Below are 21,973 nucleotides of genomic sequence, written 5' to 3'. Positions count from 1 at the left end.
ATCCATGCACGCACACACACACACAAACACACACACACACACACACACCCTTCCTAACTAACTAAAGATAAGCAACAAGAATAAAATCATCTCTCGATGTTGATTGGCAACTCATTCAAACCTTGACTGAATCTCATGAGTTACATTTTTGAGATGGTTCCATAATTGAATATTCTAATGATTCCACAAATTAAAAGAAGTTAATAAAATGACTATAATGTTACAAGAGCAATAAAGGGACTTCAGATAGTGTGACTAACAATATTTCAAAACCTAGACTGAGCTCTGATTTATCAGACAAACTTTGATTTCCACTAGATTCTAATTTCAGTCATTACTTTATCTCTAATGTGATGAAACCCATGATGAATACAAAATATATGCAATGAATTTCTTTTGCAATTGTGGCCACTTTTCCTAGTAAGTGACATAACTTTGATAAAGATTTTGGAGCCATTTTAAAGTATTATATTCTGTATGTTGAATGTCATATAAGGCATAAAGTACATGCTAGTGCATTTAACATGAATCATTCTGAAGCTAGAAGTTCCAGGATACTAAGATCTAGAAGAATCATATTATTCATATTTTTACTGAGAATATATACATATAATTTTAATGTCCTCTATGCTTACTATATTTCAGTGTCTGTGTTAAGGACTTTACATATCACCCCATTTAGTCCTTATAACAACTCTGTAAGATAAGAATCATTATCTCTATTTTGTAAAAATTAAAGAAATGAAAGGTAAGAGTTTGCTCAGTTGTAGTACTAAAGAGTGCTAAAAGAGCCTTGGGCGAGGGGTGACAGGCGGAATGGTGCCTTCTTTTCAATACTCTCCATCAATTCTCGCCTAATTCCTCTAAAAAAAAATGTAACCAAGTACAATCACATGCCACGTGACATTTCAGTCCATATCAGACTACATATGTGGTGGTGGTCCCATACAATTAGTACCATATAGCCTAGGTGTGTAGTAGGCAGTATCATCTAGGTTTGTGTAAAGTACTGAGAGGAGGAAGAAATTTTCCTCTACCCTTCCAGGTTTTTCTGGCTGGTCTAAGACTTAAACTGACATGAGACACATTAACAGGAGAAAAACAAGTTTAAAAATATGTATACGTGGGAGAAACCCAGGAAAACTGATTAACTCGCCAAAATGGCCACAGCCCTCACCTTGAATACCATCATCAGCTAAAGACAAAAGAGGATGTTGGGGGTGGGGAGAGTCAGGGACTTCAAAGGGAAGGAAGGCAATCTACAGGTAGGTAAAAAGGAGCAAATGTTTGGAACACAAGTGTTTGGCCACAGACAAACAGAAGAACACAGAGGGGAGCCCGACAAACAGACTTTCCTAGGTTCCTTCCTGTCAACCACCTAGTTCAAGTTGTGCTAAGGTGATAGCTCCCTTCCTGAGACAGATTTTTTTAACTGAATCCTTTTAGGCAGTTAAACGAGAAGTAATAAAAAAAATTTTCTGAGTCTTTTGTTTCTCAAAATTAATCAGCTCAAAATAATCCTCATGTTAAAGAGACACATTTTGGGCTGGCAAGTTTCGTTCCCCTTCAGCACACTCTATGATGTTTGTACAATGACGAAATCGCCTAACGATGCATTTCTCAGAATGTATCCCCGTTGTTGTGATGCATGACTGTAAAAACATCAAACATTATACAAATAAAGCCTTGAGCTATGTCTTCTAGCACCAAGACCCCTACTACCATATAGCTGCCCCTAAGTCCTGTACATAGAAATTCTGGAGAGTTGCCCTATTTCATACAGATAGTAAGATATAGAGCTTAGAACCAAAGCCAGATTTGTCTGATTCTTACCTCAATGTAAGAATTTATTTTTTATGTTATTTATTATGTTGTTTCATAATATACTCTCACCACTGAGAAACTTCAACGTAAAAATATTGTAAATGCATGTAAGTATGAAGTGCTAAGATAATAACATAAAATAATTTAAGTAGAAAACTTCCCAAATGTTACTTAACATTTAATTTCAGAAAATAAAAGATACCTCCTTCAAGTTTTCCCAAAAGATGTCTATTCCCAAAATAGCCAATAAATTAAGTCAAACAGCCTACCAATGTAGTGGAGAGTGGGTGCTGGGAGATGGAATTCATTCTAGTTATTTGCCATTGTGCAGCTAAAAAGAGAAGGATGTATGGGAGACTTCCACATCAAAAATTCTCCTTTAGCAATAGTCTCCTTGGAAACAGAGACGTTTCCAAGCATAACTGGTGGTCCCAAGGATGACTGACTGTGTTTTAATTTCCACATTTTAAAGGAGCAGGACACACATACAAAAGCCAAGATTTGTGCAAAGATCAGGAGATCTTACAAAGGTAAGGAAAATTTCATGACCCTGTGAGAAAAGAGAGTTCTCACATCAGTCATAGAAAATAAGTTCTACCTATGACTTGTCCTTTGAAAAAGCTCATTGATAAACTAATTTTGTAGGGTCACATGCTATTATTTTGATCAAACATGCCAACCCTGATGTAGGCTTGAAATTTCTTTCGTTCTTTTTGTTTTAAGAGAGTGTGGTTGATCTTTGTTTTATTCCCAGCAATTACTCCCATCCTTTTTCAAAAGAATACCTTAAAGTGTAGAGCACTCGACCATCATTCCAAATTCTCAGCATCCTATTGGGAGTGGTTATCCAGTGTGCATCAGCCTTTTTGGAGTTTCTGAAGAAAGTGTCTGGAATCCAGATTTTCCCCACCATGTTGCTATTCAATCGGAGGACTTTAATGGTGCTGTTAAATTTCAGACGTCTGTCATACCATGTTTGGGCAAAAAATATATCAATTGTATATTCCTGTTTTAAAGAAAAAGATGACATAGAATATTTTTAACACAGTAGGATTGTATTGTAGAGCATTTGTTTTTATTGGTTTTATTCTCATTGCCAATATGAAGCAAAGCTACTTTGGCTTTGAATAGTCCAAAAGAAAGCAAAGGCTTTGCTAAGGAGACACCCATCTTTTGTAGACAAGTCGATACTTTTATGAAAAAATAGATCTATCTAAATGAATTCTGGCAAAAGATGAGAGCCCTGATACAATCATTTGCATTCGGTGTCTATGGAACAGAGTTTCTCATGTTATTTTGGGCCAGCTAATTCTTTATTGTGGGGGCTGTCTATTTAGGATATTTAGTAGCATTCCTAGCCTCTTCCCACCAGATGCCAGTAACACCAACACCAACCTCCCCCACCAAAAGTTATGGCAACTAAAAGTATCTCCAGACATTTCCAAATGTCTCTTGAGGAAAACAATTCCTCAGGCTCAGAATCACTGCTATAGACTGAAAGAAAGTCCAGAATACTCAAAGCAGTCATAAACTGGGGCTCCAGAGGCTCAGTTGCCTCATAATAGAATGGATCCTAAAGAACCTATCTTGTTAGGTAGTATGAGGATAAAAAAGGGGAATACACATAAAGCACTTTGTGCCGTGTCTGGCAGACAGCACTCAATGTAAAGTAACATTTAAAAATTTTTTTACAATTATAGTTGTTGTCCTTTTCTCTAAATAAGAGGAAATGAACCAGTTAAAAAAATAACCTTTACTACTGTACTAATCTCTATCACAAAGCATATTTGCAAAGTGCTATGATGACAAATGACTCTGTAACGATTGCCCTCAAGGATATAGCACTAAAGTGGCAAGTGATTAACTTTAATCAAAGAGAAATGAGTGATGTGAATTCAGACTGTTAGGCCTGGAGTCAGAACACCCGAGATCGAGTTTGACTATCATATTTAGATATTATTTAGCATTATTTTATAACTTGATTTTAATCATGTCTATAAATGAGAAAATTAAAGAAAACAACCTCCGTATTTTTGGAACATGAGAGATGAGGGATAGGAGTCATCCACATTTCTAGTTAATCCTCTCAACCCACCACCATTTTATGATGAAGAGCACAAAAATACAAGGAGGTTATTTATTTGTGCAAGAATACACAGCCTGTCTGGATCAGACCAGAATCTTCTTCCTTTCCCCCATTCGCACTGTTCTGTGTTATATCCTTGCACCTCCTGTCGCATGTCTCATTGTCATCGACTACATTGCCACTGGCGTAAACCAGGCCCCTTTGTACACCATTTAGTTTCATATTTGCCATCTATGAGTAACGAGAAGGGAACCTATTCTGTGAAATTCTTTGTCGACTAATTAGTGATGTGCCAGTAGATAGAGTAATTAAATAATTTCTGATCTACAATTTGGCAAAAAAACCCACAAAAACAAAAGCTTTAAGATTCTTTAAACCAGTGTTTCATAAACTGTGATCCTGGGGCAGTAGTTCTGGGGACTAGTATTCCTGAAATTAAAAGTTCTATTAAATAAACTACGTATGTAGCTTCTCCTTCTTAGATACTTACAACTTGCATTAGAATGCTAAATATTCTGAGCATTTTAGTTATAAAGAAGAAACGCGTTGGCATTTGTTTAATGATTAAACAAGCAAACTTACATGCATGGAGTATGCGGGTGGTGGTATACTTTATTTATCACCCCAATTGAGAGCAAAATTTTCTCTCTCTCTGACTCAACAAAGGGTCCTCATTGCTAGCTTGGTAAACACTGTTTTAAAGTTATTGTATCACTATGTTATGTTACATTATGTCATGTTATGTTATGTTTTATGGTATATTGGACCTATTATGGTCTCCAATCTAGTTTCTTAATTCAGATTTGGATAGAAAGTGTTATACAAGAATAAAGTTACATTTATTGTTATATCTAATGCATGATTCCCTCTGAGAAGCAATTCTGATTTGAAGCAAACTATGCCCTCTCCACACTATCAGCAATCTAAAAAGTAGTGCTTACCAAGTGAGCAATGATTGTTGACTTTTAAGAGTATAGTATTTTTACACAAAATAATTTTATACATATGATCACATTTAGTGCTCATAACAAATCATAAAAAATAATTATCTTCACATTACAAGAGAGAAAAAAAGGGTCTAAAAGATTATCTCTCCCTTCCAAATTTTTTTTGTTGGCATATTCCTTGCTATTTCCCTAATAGCTATTTCCTCTCTAATCTGTTAATAAAATAGGCAAACACTTAGAAACTTACCATATTGATAGCATTCACTGGACCAATGCTATTCACGTACATGTCTGTGTGAATTAATGTTGGTTTCACTGTAAAGAGAACCATAGAGATATTAACAATATGTTAATGTTTTAGTCTTTGTTATTCTAGAAATAGATTTATTTTGCTACGTTAGAAGTGATTTATTGCAACTAATTTGGTGCCAGTGACCAATTCGCTACATTTAAATAACTACTTGTTTTCAAAGAAATATCTCTCCTTTTAAGCATGAAAATGCAATAAGTAAGCATAGTAGAGTTTTGAAACTGATGATCCTTTAAGATTACATAAAAATGAACAAATAAGAAAACAGTGCTCAGATTTTCTTCATCCTTCTCTCAGACTTCCTGAATTTTACCATTTTTTTCTTTAGGCTCTGGAATCTATTTAGACATTGTAACCTGACTTGACCCATATAGAAAAAAATTACTACTTAGTGACCTAGAAAAAATATGCATTAGAAACATGAAGTAGACATAAAATCAACAAGTATTATGAATTATTTTTGAAACATTACACCCTGTTGATTCCTCTTTTGACCACTTTATCTTCATATACCTCTAGCCAACACAAAATCAATCTTCCTCAATGGCTTAATGGATTCTGTGACTCATAAACTAATATGAGGAAACCATATGGTAACCCAATACGCACCTATTTGTCAAAGAGGACTGATATTAAAAATCATGTACTATTACATCCATGACCAAATGCATGTGCTCCATTTTCATTTAACATTTAATGAACAAGGATTCATAGTATTATTCTGGGCTTCAATTCGACAGTACATCTGTCTCATATTTATTCACTTTCCTTGAAAGTGCCAGGTCCTAATTCTCTGTGGTGGATTGAATTCATCACTGTTCCTTGCATCTACACTCTTGCCTTTACCTCAATAAGCTACTTCTCTGCCTCTGAACTTAGGGCTTGACCATCTGACTTGTCTGGCTAATGACATATGGACAAACTTGAGCATGCTAGTTCTAATTCGAAGCATTAAGCCTTATGAGCTTCTACTATCTCTCTTGCTCTTTGCCATTGTCATGAGGATGCTCCTAGCTAGTCTGCTGGTCCCAGGAGCAGAAGGAGAGTACAGCTTTTCTAAATGAACAGCCCCAACCTGGCTTAGTTTAGATTAGACTGCCCCCAGCAAAATGCTAAATAAATGCTTATTATTTTATGCCACTGAGATATTGTAGTAGTTTATTACACAATAGGTAATATATCGTTTCTTTACCATTATTTACTTGTTTTTGATGTTACTTCATAAAGAAGTTGTCACTTTTCTTTGTCTGGGTTATCTAGGAAAATTTGAATTTCCAGCTCTCAAGCCTCACTTGCAGATCATCTTTCTTCATTTTGAACTTATCAATGCCCCTCCCACCCCCAGGCCTGAAGGCTGTTTATACATTCTTTGTCTATTTTTACAACATACAATCAAAATATCATTTAAGTCTTTCTGGTTATTGAAATACACTGATGTTTTCTTCTAATGCAGTAGGCATGTTTGTTTACATCTATACCCCACCACAAAAGACTGTGGCATACCTCCTATATCAGGTCGAAGTTTATTGTCATATCCTTCCAGGAGGTTGTTTAAGATGACAGTGACATCACCCTCAGGAACTTTTGGAGTCAAGACCCATGTTTTGTTAGAAGCATAATCTTCATAGTCATCATCAGATTTTTGGCTCGTGAGGCTTAAAAAACAAAAATATTGGTCAAGAAACACAAAGATGACATCCAGGTTGACTTTTACTCACAGACCACTAGTGGAAAAGGCGAAATGAAACAGGATTACAAGAATGGATTATAATGGATTACAGCGAAAATTCTCACCTGAAGGTTAGTCTAGCTAATTAAACTGCACAGATGTAGAGGAAAATTTATTAAAGTGTACTTTCCAGTTTTCCAGAATGCTCTGTCCTCTCATCTATAAGTATACCATGTTTTCCCAGTTATTTTTGCCTTTCCATAGTCGGTGTTCTTCCCGTCCACCTGCCCAACCTCATGAAAGATGTATTTAAAAAAAACGACTATTTTTGTGAAAGCAATGCTTAAATGATCATAATGTAGTCTAAGAATTCAGGCATAATGTCTACTTCTTCGTCCTTTGAGAAGTTAACTTGCTCCAACCTATTAATGAAAGTAAGAGACTGATAATTAGATTCACTCCAACAAACCACCAGAGAAGCCTCTCTCCCCTCAATTGAACTACTAAGGAGAGCTCAGTCTTGCTGCCTGTTCTTCCCCCAGGGTGCGTGTGTGTGTATTTTTTTTCCCTCAGTTACACTAGAAAGCAAGGGCGGTTCGTTTATCTTTGATTGTTAAGAACGTGGTACTTTGAAGAAAAATGTAGTTGCAGACCTTAATCCACTCTTTATTACAGCAAAAGTTCTTAAGCTGGAAACTAATACTAATGGTTAATGTGCCACCATCATAGAAGTGATATTACCTATTTTGAGTGATCAAAAAGCACATAATATCCTGTGATTCGGTTTTCTAAGCCAAAACCTATCAGAAAACCTCTGGGCCAGAAGCTAAGGATTACTTTGGGAGGATATTGGAATTCCTATAGCTTGCCTCTCTCCTGCTCCAAGTTGCACCCCGCTCCACCCCACACACAAGATGATGATATTTCCCCAATCTAGGGGCAATGCAAAACCTTGCAAAAGCTGCTGTTTTCATTTTTATCAGCATTCAGTGAATACTGGTTACTTCTGTGGTTTACGGTGAAATACAAAAATACAAGCTTAAAATATAAAATTTCCCATCCATCTCCATCCCCATCTTCACTTTGTTTTCCTAAATATATGATATAGAATGGATCTTGTCAGAAATCAAATAACTGCCGCATTACCCTAAATATATATATATATATATATATATATATAATCAAACCATATTTATCACCTTTCTTCAAGCATATTCATTCATCAAGACATATATATATAAAATATATGTATATATGTATATGTGACTATGTTAAATAGATAGATAGACAGACAACTAAATATGGTAGAAGAAAACTGATTATGTGATTAATCTGGTTTGAGAACGAGGATGGGAGACGAAGTTTTAAGAGTAATCACTGGCGTGGATCAACTTAGCAAGTAGAGTAATCTCCTCTTTTTCATTCCTTTAAAGCTTTATGAAGAGGAAATATTACAAAAATTGAGCCACACATCTGTGTAAAACTTAACATAGCCAGGCTTATATCTTGCACTTCAGTTAGTGCAGAAACTTTAAATAAAATTTGAATGTCATAGAGCATCCATAGAGGGTATGATGGGCTGCACAAAGCTTCAATCAACTCTCAGAGAGAAAGGCCTCAGTGCAGGCAGAGCCCAGTTCTCTGCTAGGAAAATCCCTCTTGGGCCTCAATTCCTCATTTCTCTAGAGTACTGCTGAACTCTGCCTAATAAAGCTCTAATCCTGTGACCTAAATCTTACTAATTTAAGAAGAAAAAAAAAAACTCTCTGACGAAGAAATTTTCAAATCTCTCCAATAACTCATAGAGAAAAAAATGTGGTTGGCTCATTGGATGTCACTGTAATGAAATTTTACCGCCATTTAATTCGTTAATGCAAAAGTGCCTTTTCAAAAAAATCTCTCTCTCATCCTTCCCCTCCTTCCCTGCATGTGTGCGTCTCTTAGTCGCTCTTTCTCTCAGACAAATGCACACTCTTAAATTTTCTTCAAGGGAAGGGGATATATATTAAATCATTTGGCTTGCTTGTTTATAGCACCTCCTCATACTAACAATGAAATGATCCAAGCGTGATGGTGCTGTGTTACTGTTGTTACTATTATCTGGCAGATAAGGAGGAAAAATACACTAGCGAAAAGATAAGGGATACTTGCTCAGAAGGAATACAACTTTCCAGAATTGCACCAATAATCTCATAGAGTCATCATCTATCGGATGCCAAAACAATAATCAAATAGATCATGTCATGTAAAAGTGTCAGTGACAGATTTTGCCATACTTCAGGATGCCTACTTAGCCATGGAGAGGTCAAACAGAGTAGAGAAATTAGGCGCATATATTTGGGAGTTAGAAAGTACCAGGTCTGCCTTCTGGATTCATGTCTAGCTTCTGTCCTTGCTATTTTATGACTTGGACAAGTTATTTAACCTTCCTAAACTTCACAGTGTTCTCATATTTAAAGTAGAGTTAATACCACTATTCACGTCACATTTTTGTGCAAGGTTAAGATAATGTTCAGTAAGTGCTTGGCACAGTGCCTGACACGTAGCCCTGAAGATAGATCCATTATAATTATTGCTGTAAAGTGACCGCTGCTAGGTTTATAACAACACCTCCAACCATGTAACTAAAACCTGGATCTACAGATGCTGCTTCCAGGCCTTTATCTATTATAGGCTGAGAGGAACTAAAAACAAATGTCTTCCAGGAAGAAAAATAATGAACCCCTACATTATAAATAAATGAAGTTTTTATTCTCCAGAGCTTTCCCAGCTGAGGCCTAAATTAATGGGGCTGATGCGTAATCTGGGACTGTTTCCAGATTTGTCTTAAAAAAATAAAAAAGAACCTCTCTCATTCAATGTTGGCTGTTTCTTTCTCCAGAATTCGTTGGAGTCAAGACCTCCTTGTGTATAGGCGGGCTCTCTAGGGATAATGAAGTCTGATAAGGCGTTCTGTGGAACTGTGAACTCCGTGAGAATGCCTGGGCAGAAACAGATAGACAATGACTCAAGAAAATTGGCTTAACAATTGAGTAGTCTGTGAGTGAGCATCAAGTTGGACTTCTAGCTAAAGGCAGCTATCAGAATGTAACAGCCTTTGGAAGTGATTACTCCTTCTCGTGCCCTTTAGGTTAAAAAATAATCTTATAAAGGGAAAGAACTGAAATTGAAATTACTCTTAAATTAATTTACCATAATGAAAAACATTTGTTGTAGTCTGAGTGATCATTTCTGAAAGACAGTGCCAGAAAAGGTTGTAAAGTTTTCATCTTTGAAAGCTTTCAAAAAATTGTTAGAAAGCCGTCTGACCCGGAGCCTTGGATCAGCAGCATGAGTATCTTTTGGGAAATCGTCAAAAATGCAAAACGTTGGGCCCCACCTGGACTCTTGAATCAGAATCTTTATTTTAACAAGATCGTCAAGTGATTCATATGCATATTAAAATTTAAGAATCTCAGCCATAGAGTGTTTAAGCCAGTGGTGCTGACTCGTGTGTGTGTGTGTGTGTGTGTGTGTGTGTGTGTGTGTGTTGGGTAGACTCTTTAAAAAATGCAGATTCCCAGGTTCCTACTTTAGATCTTCTGACTCTGAATCTCCATGTTGTTAGGTTATTAATTTTTGTTTTCATCTTTACAGTTTTATACGTGATTTGAATTTATGCATGATTACAAACTTGTAATGAGTTCATGTTTATAATCAGAAACAAATAATCAGTTTTATTTAGAAAGAAAGTGGTCTTTAAAAACAAAACAAATACTAGATAGATGTGGTTCACTGAGAGGCTTCTTTCAATTATATAAAAGGTTCTAAATATTTGAATTTGGGTACATATTCTGGATATTTATCACTGAAGATTAATTGTGCAGCTTATGGAATTTTAAATCTTAATTTAGATATTTCAGATTCCCATTGAGTCAACAAAGCTCTGAGTTTTGTGAGGTGAAAAATCTAGCCATTGTATTATCCAGGGTAGCATAACAGCAAACTTTTGGATGAGACATAAAAACATTTGTCTTTTCACTCAAGTATCTTCAAATCCATTGGTGTATGGCATCATAAAGATAGAATATATATTTTTCTTTCTCTGACGTAGATAGTAGTTGAATAAAAAAATTATTTTTTTACTTAAATATTTTTAAATTATTAGTACTTCATTCCTTTGTAACATTAGTTTCACTAATATTTTGTTTGCATAAGTTTTGGTTTACTTTTATTTTATAGGTACAATAAGTCAAATGCAGAGTATTTTATGAGTCAAAATAAATCTCCTAAGACACATATGTCTGCAAAATGAGACCTTTGGAATCTTTTCCATTAAAAATTCCTATGCATTTGATTTTCTGCTCTGTTAATATTACCTCTATCATGAATGTTCAGTGTTTCCATAACATAAATCTCTATTCCTTCCTTTACCACACTCACAGGGATCCCCTGCTACCCCAAATTCTCATCAAGCTATAGAATCCAGTGGGAATCTCACATCCAGAAGCATCAGTAAGCAGAAGAATGTGTTGTTCCTTACATCACCACGTTACCTGAGACTTTGTTGAGTTCTGGAAACCTGCCCAGACTCCAGTACCTTTTATATTGTCCTCTCTGCCTACAATCTTTTCTCCTCTCCACCTCCCAAACCAATATTTGGCATGGCTTATTCCTTCTTACCCTTTAATTTTCAACACAAACATCACCTTCTCACAGAGGCCATCCCTGACTGTTTTATTTACCTTTGTCACCCACCCCACTCTTTATATGTTGTAGCCAGTCCCTTGATTGCTTCACGGCATTTGTCACAATGTGTATTTATTGACTGGCTTATTGTCTCCTTCCATTTCTAGAGTATAAATTCCATGAGTGCATGCTTAATTTAAGATTTGTGGAGCCAGCTCTGGTGGTCTTGCGGTTACATTTGCATGTTCTCCACCTCAGCAGCCCGGGTTCGCTTCCTGGTCGCAGATCCACACCTTCCGTCTGTCAGTTGCCATGGTGTGGTGGCAGCTCACATAGAAGAACTAGAAAAACTGACAACTGTGATATACAACCATGCCCCGGGGCTTTGAGGAGAAGAAAAAAAAGATTTGTGGAAAGAATCAATATTTTTGCTGACTAGTTTTCCTAAGATAAATAATAATACCAAGAGTAGCTACTATTAAATATTCCCATGTCCTAGGAATAACTTTAAGGGCTTCACATATGTTCTCCCACTTAATCCTTAAAACAGTGATATTCCTATAATTATCCCCATTTTACAGATGAAGAAAAAAATGATATTTACCAATAGTCATTTCAGTTTGCCAAAACCAAAACGTTTATAATTTTATTTATTTATTTATTTTCCCCCAAAGCCCCACTAGATAGTTGTATGTCATAGCTGCACGTCCTTCTAGTTGCTGTACGTGGGACGCCCCCTCAGCATGGCCGGAGAAGTGGTGCGTTGGTGCGTGCCTGGGATCTGAACCCGAGGCGCCAGCAACGGAGCGCACGCACTTAACCGCTAAGCCACGGGGCTGACCCAAAACCAAAACGTTTAACCCCTATGCTGCAAGACTTTGAAAAAGGAATTGGGGCCAAAGAATCTGCTAATGTACATTCATCAAAATATAAGATCATCCAAAATAAATGGCTACTCAACCTCATTTTCCCTTAGGACAATAAATTAGTTTATGCCTGGGCTCAATGAAAGTGTGGCACCTTCAGCACAAAGTTAATAATGTTCGAATTTTATAAGCTTGCCATTGCAGATACCGATGATTTGATCTCCCCACATTGAGGAATAAAAGCAGATCTGGCAATTTAACTTAATGGATGTGATAAGCTGCCTCACTTAAACTGTTTTTTTGGCTTGGAGAGCAATGCACATTGCAGGAACAAGCCATATATATAAGCTAACTCATTTCTTACTGGAGGACTCAAGGATGTCCTCCAGTCCCTGCAAAAAGCAGACTTTGGTAGAAAGTGTAGGAGCAGGTATGGTAGGTGAGTCTATATCCTCAGAAGGCACAGGTGACTCAGAATCTGATCATGGAAGGAGAGGACTCCACTCTGTACAGCCCTGGAGGACTGGGAGCTCTTCAGGGACATTGTGGTGGGATTCAGTGAATAGGAACACTGGGGCACCAGGTATAGTATCATATAGGGCCTTTAGTGGCCTGTGGGATTCTATACCTCCCAGTAAGGACATGTAAGAGACTTGCACAGAACCTGTTGGGAAAGGTGCTCTATGCACAAGTGTGTACACATGAATGTGTATATCTAAAGAGGGTAGAGCTAAGGCAGGGAAGTAAATCCCTAAGTGTCAATTCTGACAGTGAATTGTCCTACTTATATAGTGACTTCCTTAGCTCATACCTAGTTCAATTTTTTGATATTAGGCGAACAGCTGTCAGTAAGTATATTTATTTGATTGAGTTAATTATCAGATGTATATATCCCAATGTGTAAAACGCAAACTGCTTGTTTTATTGGCAATCTCCACTGACTCATATCAAAAAGTGTCTGTGGGGTCTTATTAGCTAAGAAGAATTTTATTGCAAGTATCAGAATATTCAAATTAAATTGGGAGGCACTGGCATATATAATTGTAAAGCCTGATGTAGGAGGAGCTTCATCATGCTTTGATTCAACCTCTCAACTATGTATTTAAAAACTCAGATTCTTTCTGTCTCTCCCTTCTATCCTGCATGATGTCAGCTTCAACCCATCGATGGCTTGACTATGTGGTCATAAGATGCTGCCAACAACTCCTCACCTCTATGCTTTCTTTATTACATCCATAAAAACAGAGATAAATCCTTCCAGAAGTCCTCTGAAAGAGTAAGATACTTACTTTTCTACAAGTCCCCAGAAAATCTTATTCTGTGTATCACTAGCCTGAATATATATGAAGTCATACACAGGAAATCAATATCTATGGCTACAGAATGGGACTATGTTATTTTAGTCTAATTATATATCCTAATATTGGGATATCCTAAATATTGGGATATTTAGGAAGGCAACGAGGGAAAATGTGGAGAAGAAAATCACAACACTCCCTGGGGCTAGAGGGTATAAACAGGAAAAAACCATCAATGTCAGGTCATGTTCAAGGATTATCACTGAAGTCCATTTTCTCCAGATTAGCACCCTAACTGTAGTTGTGGTGTTGTTTGTTTGTTTTAATCTTTCTTGAATAAAAGTGGGAGAATGTGGAGCAGCTAGGACTCATACACCATGGGAGGGAAAACATTTTGACATTATCTGCTAATGATGATCACCTGTGTATCCTATAATCCAGTAAGTCCATCCCTAGATTTACTCTAAAAAGACATGCATGCACATGTCTACTTGAAGACATGTAAAAGCAGGTTCATAGTTGCATTATTGGTAACAGAAATGAATATAACCCAAACCAATGGTAGAATGGATAAATGAAATATGGTATAGTCACATACTGAAATATTATACAACAATCCAAACCAGTGAACTACTGCTACATGAAGCAAAATGAATCTGAAAAATAAAAATTTGAGCAAAAGATGCTACACATACACCCACATACATACACTTACGGTATGTTTCTGTTTATGTAAAATTTAACAACAGGCAAAATTCAACTATAAAGCTCAAAGTCGGAACAGTGGTTACTTTGGGGAGAGAGAAAGGGGATAGAAATTGGGAAGGAGATGAGGATATTTTCTGGGATATTGGCAATATTTTATTTCCAAACATGGTTGCTGGTTATATGGATCTTGTGCTAATTCATCGAGCCTTATTTATGTCTTATTCACTTTTTATACGTTTTACTTCACAATAACCACAAAAAAATTTAAAAATTAGGTTGAGGTGTGAGAGTTAAAAGCAGAACGTTGAGTCCCTAAGGGCAAGAAATGTTTCTGTCTTCAAACGTATCATTTTCTAAAACTTTGCGAGTGCCTGACAATTGACAGACACCCAATGAATACTTTTCAAAATATTTAATGAATCCATGAGAGTATGGGTTATTTTTAAAGATTCAATGTTTGTGAAAATTAACTTGGTAAAATTCACTCTCTTCACAAATGTGCATATGTAACAGTCATAGCTAATACTAAAATGAGCTGCCTATATAACACGCCGTCACATGATGGCTGTCACTCTCTTCATTAAATGCTGTTGATTCCTTCTTGTGAAAATTCAAGCAACATACACTGACAAATTTTTTTTAAGTTAAAAAAGAAACAAGGCCAAGAAACCAATTCCAAAGTGATCTCAACTGTCTGTGGCTGTCGGATAGAATAGAAATAAAAGTGTTGATGCTAAATTGTGGTAAAGATAAAATGTCAATGAATATAGGAATTCTTATACAGGAATTTTTATGATGTTAAGTAATAATGATTTTTGATAGTGATATTAATGATTATTAAACTGGCACATTCCTAACTTATCCCTTTATTTATAAAGCACTTTTATGTGATTTTTTACAAAGTGATAAAAATAATAATCTCAATTTCTTGTTTGTGTACCCTTTTCCTTAGAATAGAAGCTATGGCTTCAAAATCTGAATGATCTTGGGGAAACTGAGACAACTCATCTTGCATGCTACACACTAATGTGGAATTTTTAAAAGGCAGTAACCTGTAAGTACGTTGGTCCCACGCAGCAAATTTTTTTCCGACAAGGTGGCGGAACTCAGACACTGTACTTGTATTGCTATTGGACTCTGACAACATGGTGACAAACTAGCCAATACAACTTCGGGGGCTGTTCTCCCTCACTCCAGAAACACACAGAGAGTGTGCATTCTTGCTATGTTCTGACTATGGAAATCCAAGACCAATTTTAACCACAGAAGACATGCAAACCATAGATCTAATACCAGAGAAGGATGCAATTATTTACTGTCAAGAAATATTCCAAGAAGGAAATACTTTGTATTTCTTCATTTATCTGATGACCATCATTCATTGAGAATGTGCAGTGTCCAGCACATACTGAATGTTCAGTACAGGATATAGATCAGTCATTCTTACCTGGCTGCACGTTGAAATTACCTACAGGACTTTAAAAAAAAATACCAGTGCTGAAGGCCTACCTCTTAAGATACTGATTTAATTGGTCTAGAATGGGACCAAAACATTGGTATTCAGCTAATTCTAAGGTGCAGCCAGAATTAAGAGCTCCTGCAAGCGAGTGTGACAGAGCCATTGGACTTTCTTTTCTTAGAGTAAGCATTACTTTGGTCACTGCTCCCAAGCAAGCCAGATGTCACTTACTAGTGTTTCAAGGTATGCTGGAAATTTAAATTGGCATCATCCTCTGTATTTATGTCCTATTAAGATCACCCCATATCGGTGTTACCCAAAGCTTAGCACACCTGCCCCTGGTACATACCATAACATTAAAGGATGCTGCAACACATAATTAGAGAAATTTTTCCCGTTTTAATTTTCTTTCAGCACATCTAATTATATTAAGGACAAAGTCTCAGTGAATTTGTAATTTGTCTTTAACCATGTTTTCCAATTTGCTGATCTACTTTCTAAGGAGAGCAACACCAAGCTCAGGACTTCTGGTAGACCATAACATGCCATTAAAATGTGCTAACATTGTTGTGGTTTCATTGTATTTACTTTGCAGTTGTTTTCTGTTATGAAAACTGAAATAGATTTTCCAAGTTTTATCACCTTCTTAAGTGTATTAAATAAAATAGTTATATTAAAAAGGTACTTGTTCTATGAAAAATATTAAGTAAATAAATGACCGGGTGTCACTTAGATGTGGCAAAAACCATGAAGGTGGCCGAATTTGGGAAATAATGCCTTATAGATTTAGGTTTCTTGATCCTTCAAGTAAGTAGCACTTATTTGAGACTTTTGTACAAGGCACAATTTCAGACGGAAAGAAGTACAAAGTACAATGCTGATATCAAAACACCTCTCGTCTGGGGCCAGCCCTGTGGCGTAGCGGTTACGTGCACGCTCTGCTGCTGGCGGCCTGGATTCAGATCCCGGGTGCACACCGATGCACCGCTTGTCAGGCCATGTTGTGGCGGCGTCCCATATGAAGTGGAGGAAGATAGGCACAGATGTTAGCCCAGGGCCAGTCTTCTTCAGCAAAAAAATAAAGAGGAGGATTGACAAGGATGTTAGCTCAGGGTTGATCATCCTCACCAAAAACAAAAAAAAAAAGCACCTCTTATCTATTAGAGGAGACAAATAAATACCTGAACAGCTAGAAAAAGGCAAAACTTAAATAACAACACAAGGCAATAGTAAAAACATTGTCACATAGTAGAACATGAGTAATCTCTGTCTGCCAGCACCTCCAACTTGATATTAAGGTTATTTCCATCAATGTGCCTCTGCATTCACTTCCAAATCACAGTTTCTGTGGTAAGAAGGTTATTTTTCTCTAGAACATAAAACATTTTGAAAAAACTGGTATAACCTTCAGTCCCTCTTCTGACAAAATAGAAGGTCATACATATAAACATGCAGAATTGTTTATGTATTTGCAAGGAGGTCATACAGTATAGGAGAACCTCTGTGTACTTTCTCATGGTCCGTGAACCAAAGGTTAAACTGTCCCTGATTTAGGGTGATTTAAAGGTCACTGAGAGTCAGTGTATGAAAATGAAGGCTGATTCTATTGCATGCAGTATTTACACATATTCACATGTAAATCGAAATGTATTCAAAATGTATTGAAAATTCACATCCCTGTAGTCTGTTCTGTTCTGTGACAGCAGGAAATGAAATATTCCAATTTTATCAGACGTTTGGAAACATGGAGCTAATTTGTTCAGGTGGCATTTTTCTATTCTTTCTTTTCTTTTTCTTTGTTTCTTTCCTAAAATTGTACTATAGTCTTTAAGTTCAGGTCATACAAATTCCAAATCTGTCCCTGTGGTTGTAGCCACTTCTAGAAGACTACTCTTAAGTTTTCATTATTTGGCTCTTCCTGGATATAATGTTTTCCCCAAAACCAAGGTTATATTGATCACTTTAAAAAGTGAATCAAATCTTTCTTATCTTTCAGTTTTGTTGCTAGTATTTTTCTTCTTCCACATTCTCCCATCCTCGATATATGAATAATCCATTTTTATCTCTGCATAATATAAATTTACATAACTAGGAATTATGAATACTCCAGATCATAGAAATTGTGTGTTCCTTCACTCATTTGTGTTCATTCACATGCATCTCCTATGAGCTAAACACTATTCTCAGTACTTTTTTGCCTATAAAAATATGATAGGTATTAACAAAAATCTTTCTTATGAGCAAATAGGAATGAGCACAAATAAGTGCTCTATCCGTGTAGTTTAGAAAATCCCAAATTACCTTTGTTCTTAGAATTCTGAAACAATGTAAAAACCAAAAAGTCCCAATGGAATTTGAAATCATCCTAACTTCACCCAAGTTTCCACACATTTTAAATCCACATGCTGGTTTCATAGGCAAATTTAAAGTTTATATAATAGAAAAAGACCAGTTTGTATGATTTATATGTTTACAAATTTAGATATCTTATCATGCAATACGGTTAAAAATTTTAAATGGTAATGAATTCATATTATGAAGAGAATGCCTTAATAGAATTATAGGTCACTTACTGTCTGTTTTTGGTAGTATTCTATTACCTTGTTCAATGGACAAATAGCAAAAAGAGGCTCCCACGGAATCCATGGTTCTCCCTGAATCTTCCCTGTCAGCATTCTTTCTAGTATTTCCAATACCCTCAGGCCCATAATCACCAGTGGTATCAAAGCAGATCACATTGCTGACTACCATTTCAGTGGTTCAACTGTTGAAAAGTTCCTGACTAATTCAATCAAGAGTGCACTCTCAAGTCCAAATAAGAGAAACCTACATTTTGTCTGGAAAACTTAATATGATCATTTTTATGTAAGCATTCCAGAAAAAAAATTTTTCTAGATAATCACTATTTTTAAAAGCCGTTATTCCAGAACGTAATTTTTCAATTCTCCCATGCAAACAAATAGGAGTGAGATTGCTGAGTATTGCGTTTAATCTTATACAAAATTGCCAAATTGTTCTCCATTTTTTCTTCCTATTAGCACGGTATGAGAGTTCCAGCTGCTCCACATCCAGCACTTGGTCTTGCCAGTATTGTTTTTATTTTACTCATTCTGATAGGTGAGTAGTGGTATCATTTTGTGGTTTTAATTTGCATTTACCTAATGGCTAATAATGTTGAACCTCTTTTCAGTGCTTATTTGACACCTCAGTTACTTAGATGAATGTCAAAGGCACTATGCGGAGTGAACTATATAATTCTACTTCTATGACTTACTTGAAAAGAAAAAACGACAGTGATGAATAACAGACCAGGTGTTGCCAGGAGTTAAGGAGGGGGGTATGACTACAAACCATAAGCTCCCAAAAAGGGAGCTTTTTGGGGAGAAATAGAACCGTTCAGTATCCTGATTGAGGATACGGAATTGTAAGAATTTACATGTGTGTTAGAATTCATGCAACTGTATACCAAAAGGTCAATTTTGCTCTATGTTAACTTAAAAATAAAACAAAAACAAAGCTATTATGCTGTAAACTAAATCACTGAATTTTTCAAAATATTCTTTGACGTAGGATTTTTGTGAAATTTCCAGATACTAAAGTACGAGGTAATTGAGTCTAAAATTTTAAAACTCTTCTGGGGAGAAAGAAAATATTATTAATGAAATGGTACTGTGGTTTCTTTTTAATTTGGTACATGGATTGTTGTATCCCTTTCAGGCTTTTAGATGAGATGTTACCATCCCTGGTTCTGCTGTACAAAGATTAAATTCAACAACATATTTTATGGATAGGAAATAAGTGTATTTTTGTTAATGCTCTATGAGAATCTCTTAAAATTTTAAAATCAGTCATCCAAATGTTTCCAAATCATATTGATTAATTTGGAATTAAGAGGCTGCCTTTGCCATTTCTTAGATGCAAAGTATTTATCTTTATGAAAATATATCTGTTTGAACACATTAGTTAAATATAATGCAATAATTTCATAACAATGCCACAAAATAATTACTATGCTTCAAATAATTGACATAACAGCAGAATCAATAACTAATTCTTGATCCTGCCAAGATTTCATAGCAAGATGTAAAACAACACTAAATATAATTCTAAGGAAGCTAAAAGTCAACAATTTTAGTTAATTGCCAAAAAATTGACAATTGGTAGGTAAATTGCAACCCTCATCATTCCCCAAATCATAGACACACTCTCTTCCTTAAGAATAAAACTGATGGTATTATTATATGAAATATTTCCCCTGATCCAAAACCCTCACCTGGAATACAATTCAAATTCTTCACTCTATGGCTGCAAGGCCATGCAATAAATAGGAAGCAGTTTTCTGCCTCCCAAATCCTATATCCTGAGTTTTTCACCCTTGGTCACTGTCCTCCAGCCAACTGGGCCTTTTTTCAGTTCCCAAATCATGCCAAGTTCTTACTCTGCTCAAGGCCCTTGCACCTGCTGTTACCTATGATGAGGAAAGTCTTCCCTTCAATCTTTTCATGGCTGAATTTTTTTAATACTCTTCTAATCTCAAGTTCTTATCCATTACTCAGAGTGGCTTTTCCTGACCATTCTACCTAAAGTAAATTTTTTCTTTTCTCCATCACATCATATTTTTTAGTTATTTCTTCAACATCTACCACAATTTGAAGTTTGTTTATTTGCCTGTCCCTAGACTGCAAGGTCTAAGAAGGTTGAGAAGATGTCTGTTTTTCTCACTGTTTTATCTCCAACCCCTAGTATGGTGCCAAAGAAGTACTAGAAACACAATAAATATTTACGGCAGGAAGACAGGAAGCAAGAAGGAAGAAATACATCTACTTTGCAGTTATTTTCATTTTGTATTTAACATAGCACTTTGGATCTCAACAAGAGTCAAGTGATATCCCTTGTTAGCCTATTTCAAGGGGAATATGGACAGAATCATGTGGATTTGTGGGTTTAAAAAATGGTTGAGTGTTAAATGTATATCTGGTTACACAACTTCCTTAAATCAGAGGTAATAAGTGAAAACAAATCAACATAAAGGTAGAACATTGTCTATAAGTAAATTTATAAATGTCTGATTGCAATATATAATACACCATTATATTATATATAATATAGTGTTTTGTTTTTAAAAGCATGTCTTTATCCTAGAATATAGGTTCACCAGAGCAGGAACTGTTCGATGTCCAATGCTACAGCTTCAGCATCTGGTATAGTGCGAGAAACGTATGTAGGAATCAAACAAAATGTGATTTACAAAATAGATGGGAATTAAGAAGGGCACTATTCAGATCACCTGAATCAGAAAGTGTAAACTGTATCTCCACTCTTGTGCCTTATGTGCATGAGCGTGTTTCTGATATAGTTCATTGATACTTGAACATCTATTAAGAATCTGTTTGGGAGATTACTTAGAGTCTGAAGTCAAGGAGAATAAAATTGAATGAGAAAATCTCTCCCTCCCCACTTGATTCTCTACAGAGTTTACTTTGATGCGTATTCATCAGAGAAATGGAGCTGCAAACATGAATGGCAGTAGATCTACAAAAAGGAGCTCCCATCCTGGGCCTTGGAAACTCTGTTAATGGTCCGTTGACCACAAGGGTACCTGGAAAATCACAGTAAACTGTGGGATGCTTCATGGAGTATTTCAGTGCCAACATTTGGTTGTATGGCACTGAGTTGATTTTATTTGCTGTTTATTTTACTATATAAGAGATTTTGGGATAGATAACAAGTGGTGAGACTGGAAAATTGTTTTTTGTTTTTGTTTTATCTAAGCAGAGGCACTTTTATTACTGACTGTTTTATCACACATTCAAAAATAACACCTAGCTTAGTTAAATATCATCCATTATGACCTTTCCATTTTAACCATGAAATAGAAAAGATTTATAATAAAAATATCTCTCAAATGCTAAAATATCTCTTTGATGAAAAGTCTGTATTAAAGACTAAAAGGTTCAAAAGTAAATGGAGGGGCCAGGCCCGTGGTTTAGCAGTTGAGTGCATGCACTCCGCTGCTGACGGCCAAGGTTCAGATCCCGGGCACGTGCCAACGCACCGCTTGTCCAGCCATGCTGAGGCGGCATCCCACATGCAGCAACTAGAAGGATGTGCAACTATGACATACAACTATCTACTGGG

General features: G+C 36.1%; 1 protein-coding gene across 1 annotated transcript in view; it reads right to left on the bottom strand.

Moving 5' to 3' along the window:
* The window catches only part of GABRG2 (gamma-aminobutyric acid type A receptor subunit gamma2), a 108,202-nt gene that overhangs the window by 64,568 nt on the left and 21,661 nt on the right, over positions 1–21,973 (bottom strand). Inside the window, exons 2-4 of the mRNA XM_058545427.1 lie at positions 6,671–6,822; positions 5,105–5,172; positions 2,610–2,830 (exon numbers count right to left, since the gene is read on the bottom strand). Coding sequence (XP_058401410.1) covers positions 2,610–2,830; positions 5,105–5,172; positions 6,671–6,822 — 441 coding nt within the window. The remainder of the gene's footprint in view (positions 1–2,609; positions 2,831–5,104; positions 5,173–6,670; positions 6,823–21,973) is intronic.

This window comes from Diceros bicornis, chromosome 1, assembly GCF_020826845.1.
Source record: "Diceros bicornis minor isolate mBicDic1 chromosome 1, mDicBic1.mat.cur, whole genome shotgun sequence".
Classification (NCBI taxonomy): domain Eukaryota; kingdom Metazoa; phylum Chordata; class Mammalia; order Perissodactyla; family Rhinocerotidae; genus Diceros; species Diceros bicornis.
The sequence above is the reverse complement of the archived record's forward strand: the minus strand, read 5'-3'. Positions and strand labels throughout refer to the sequence as shown.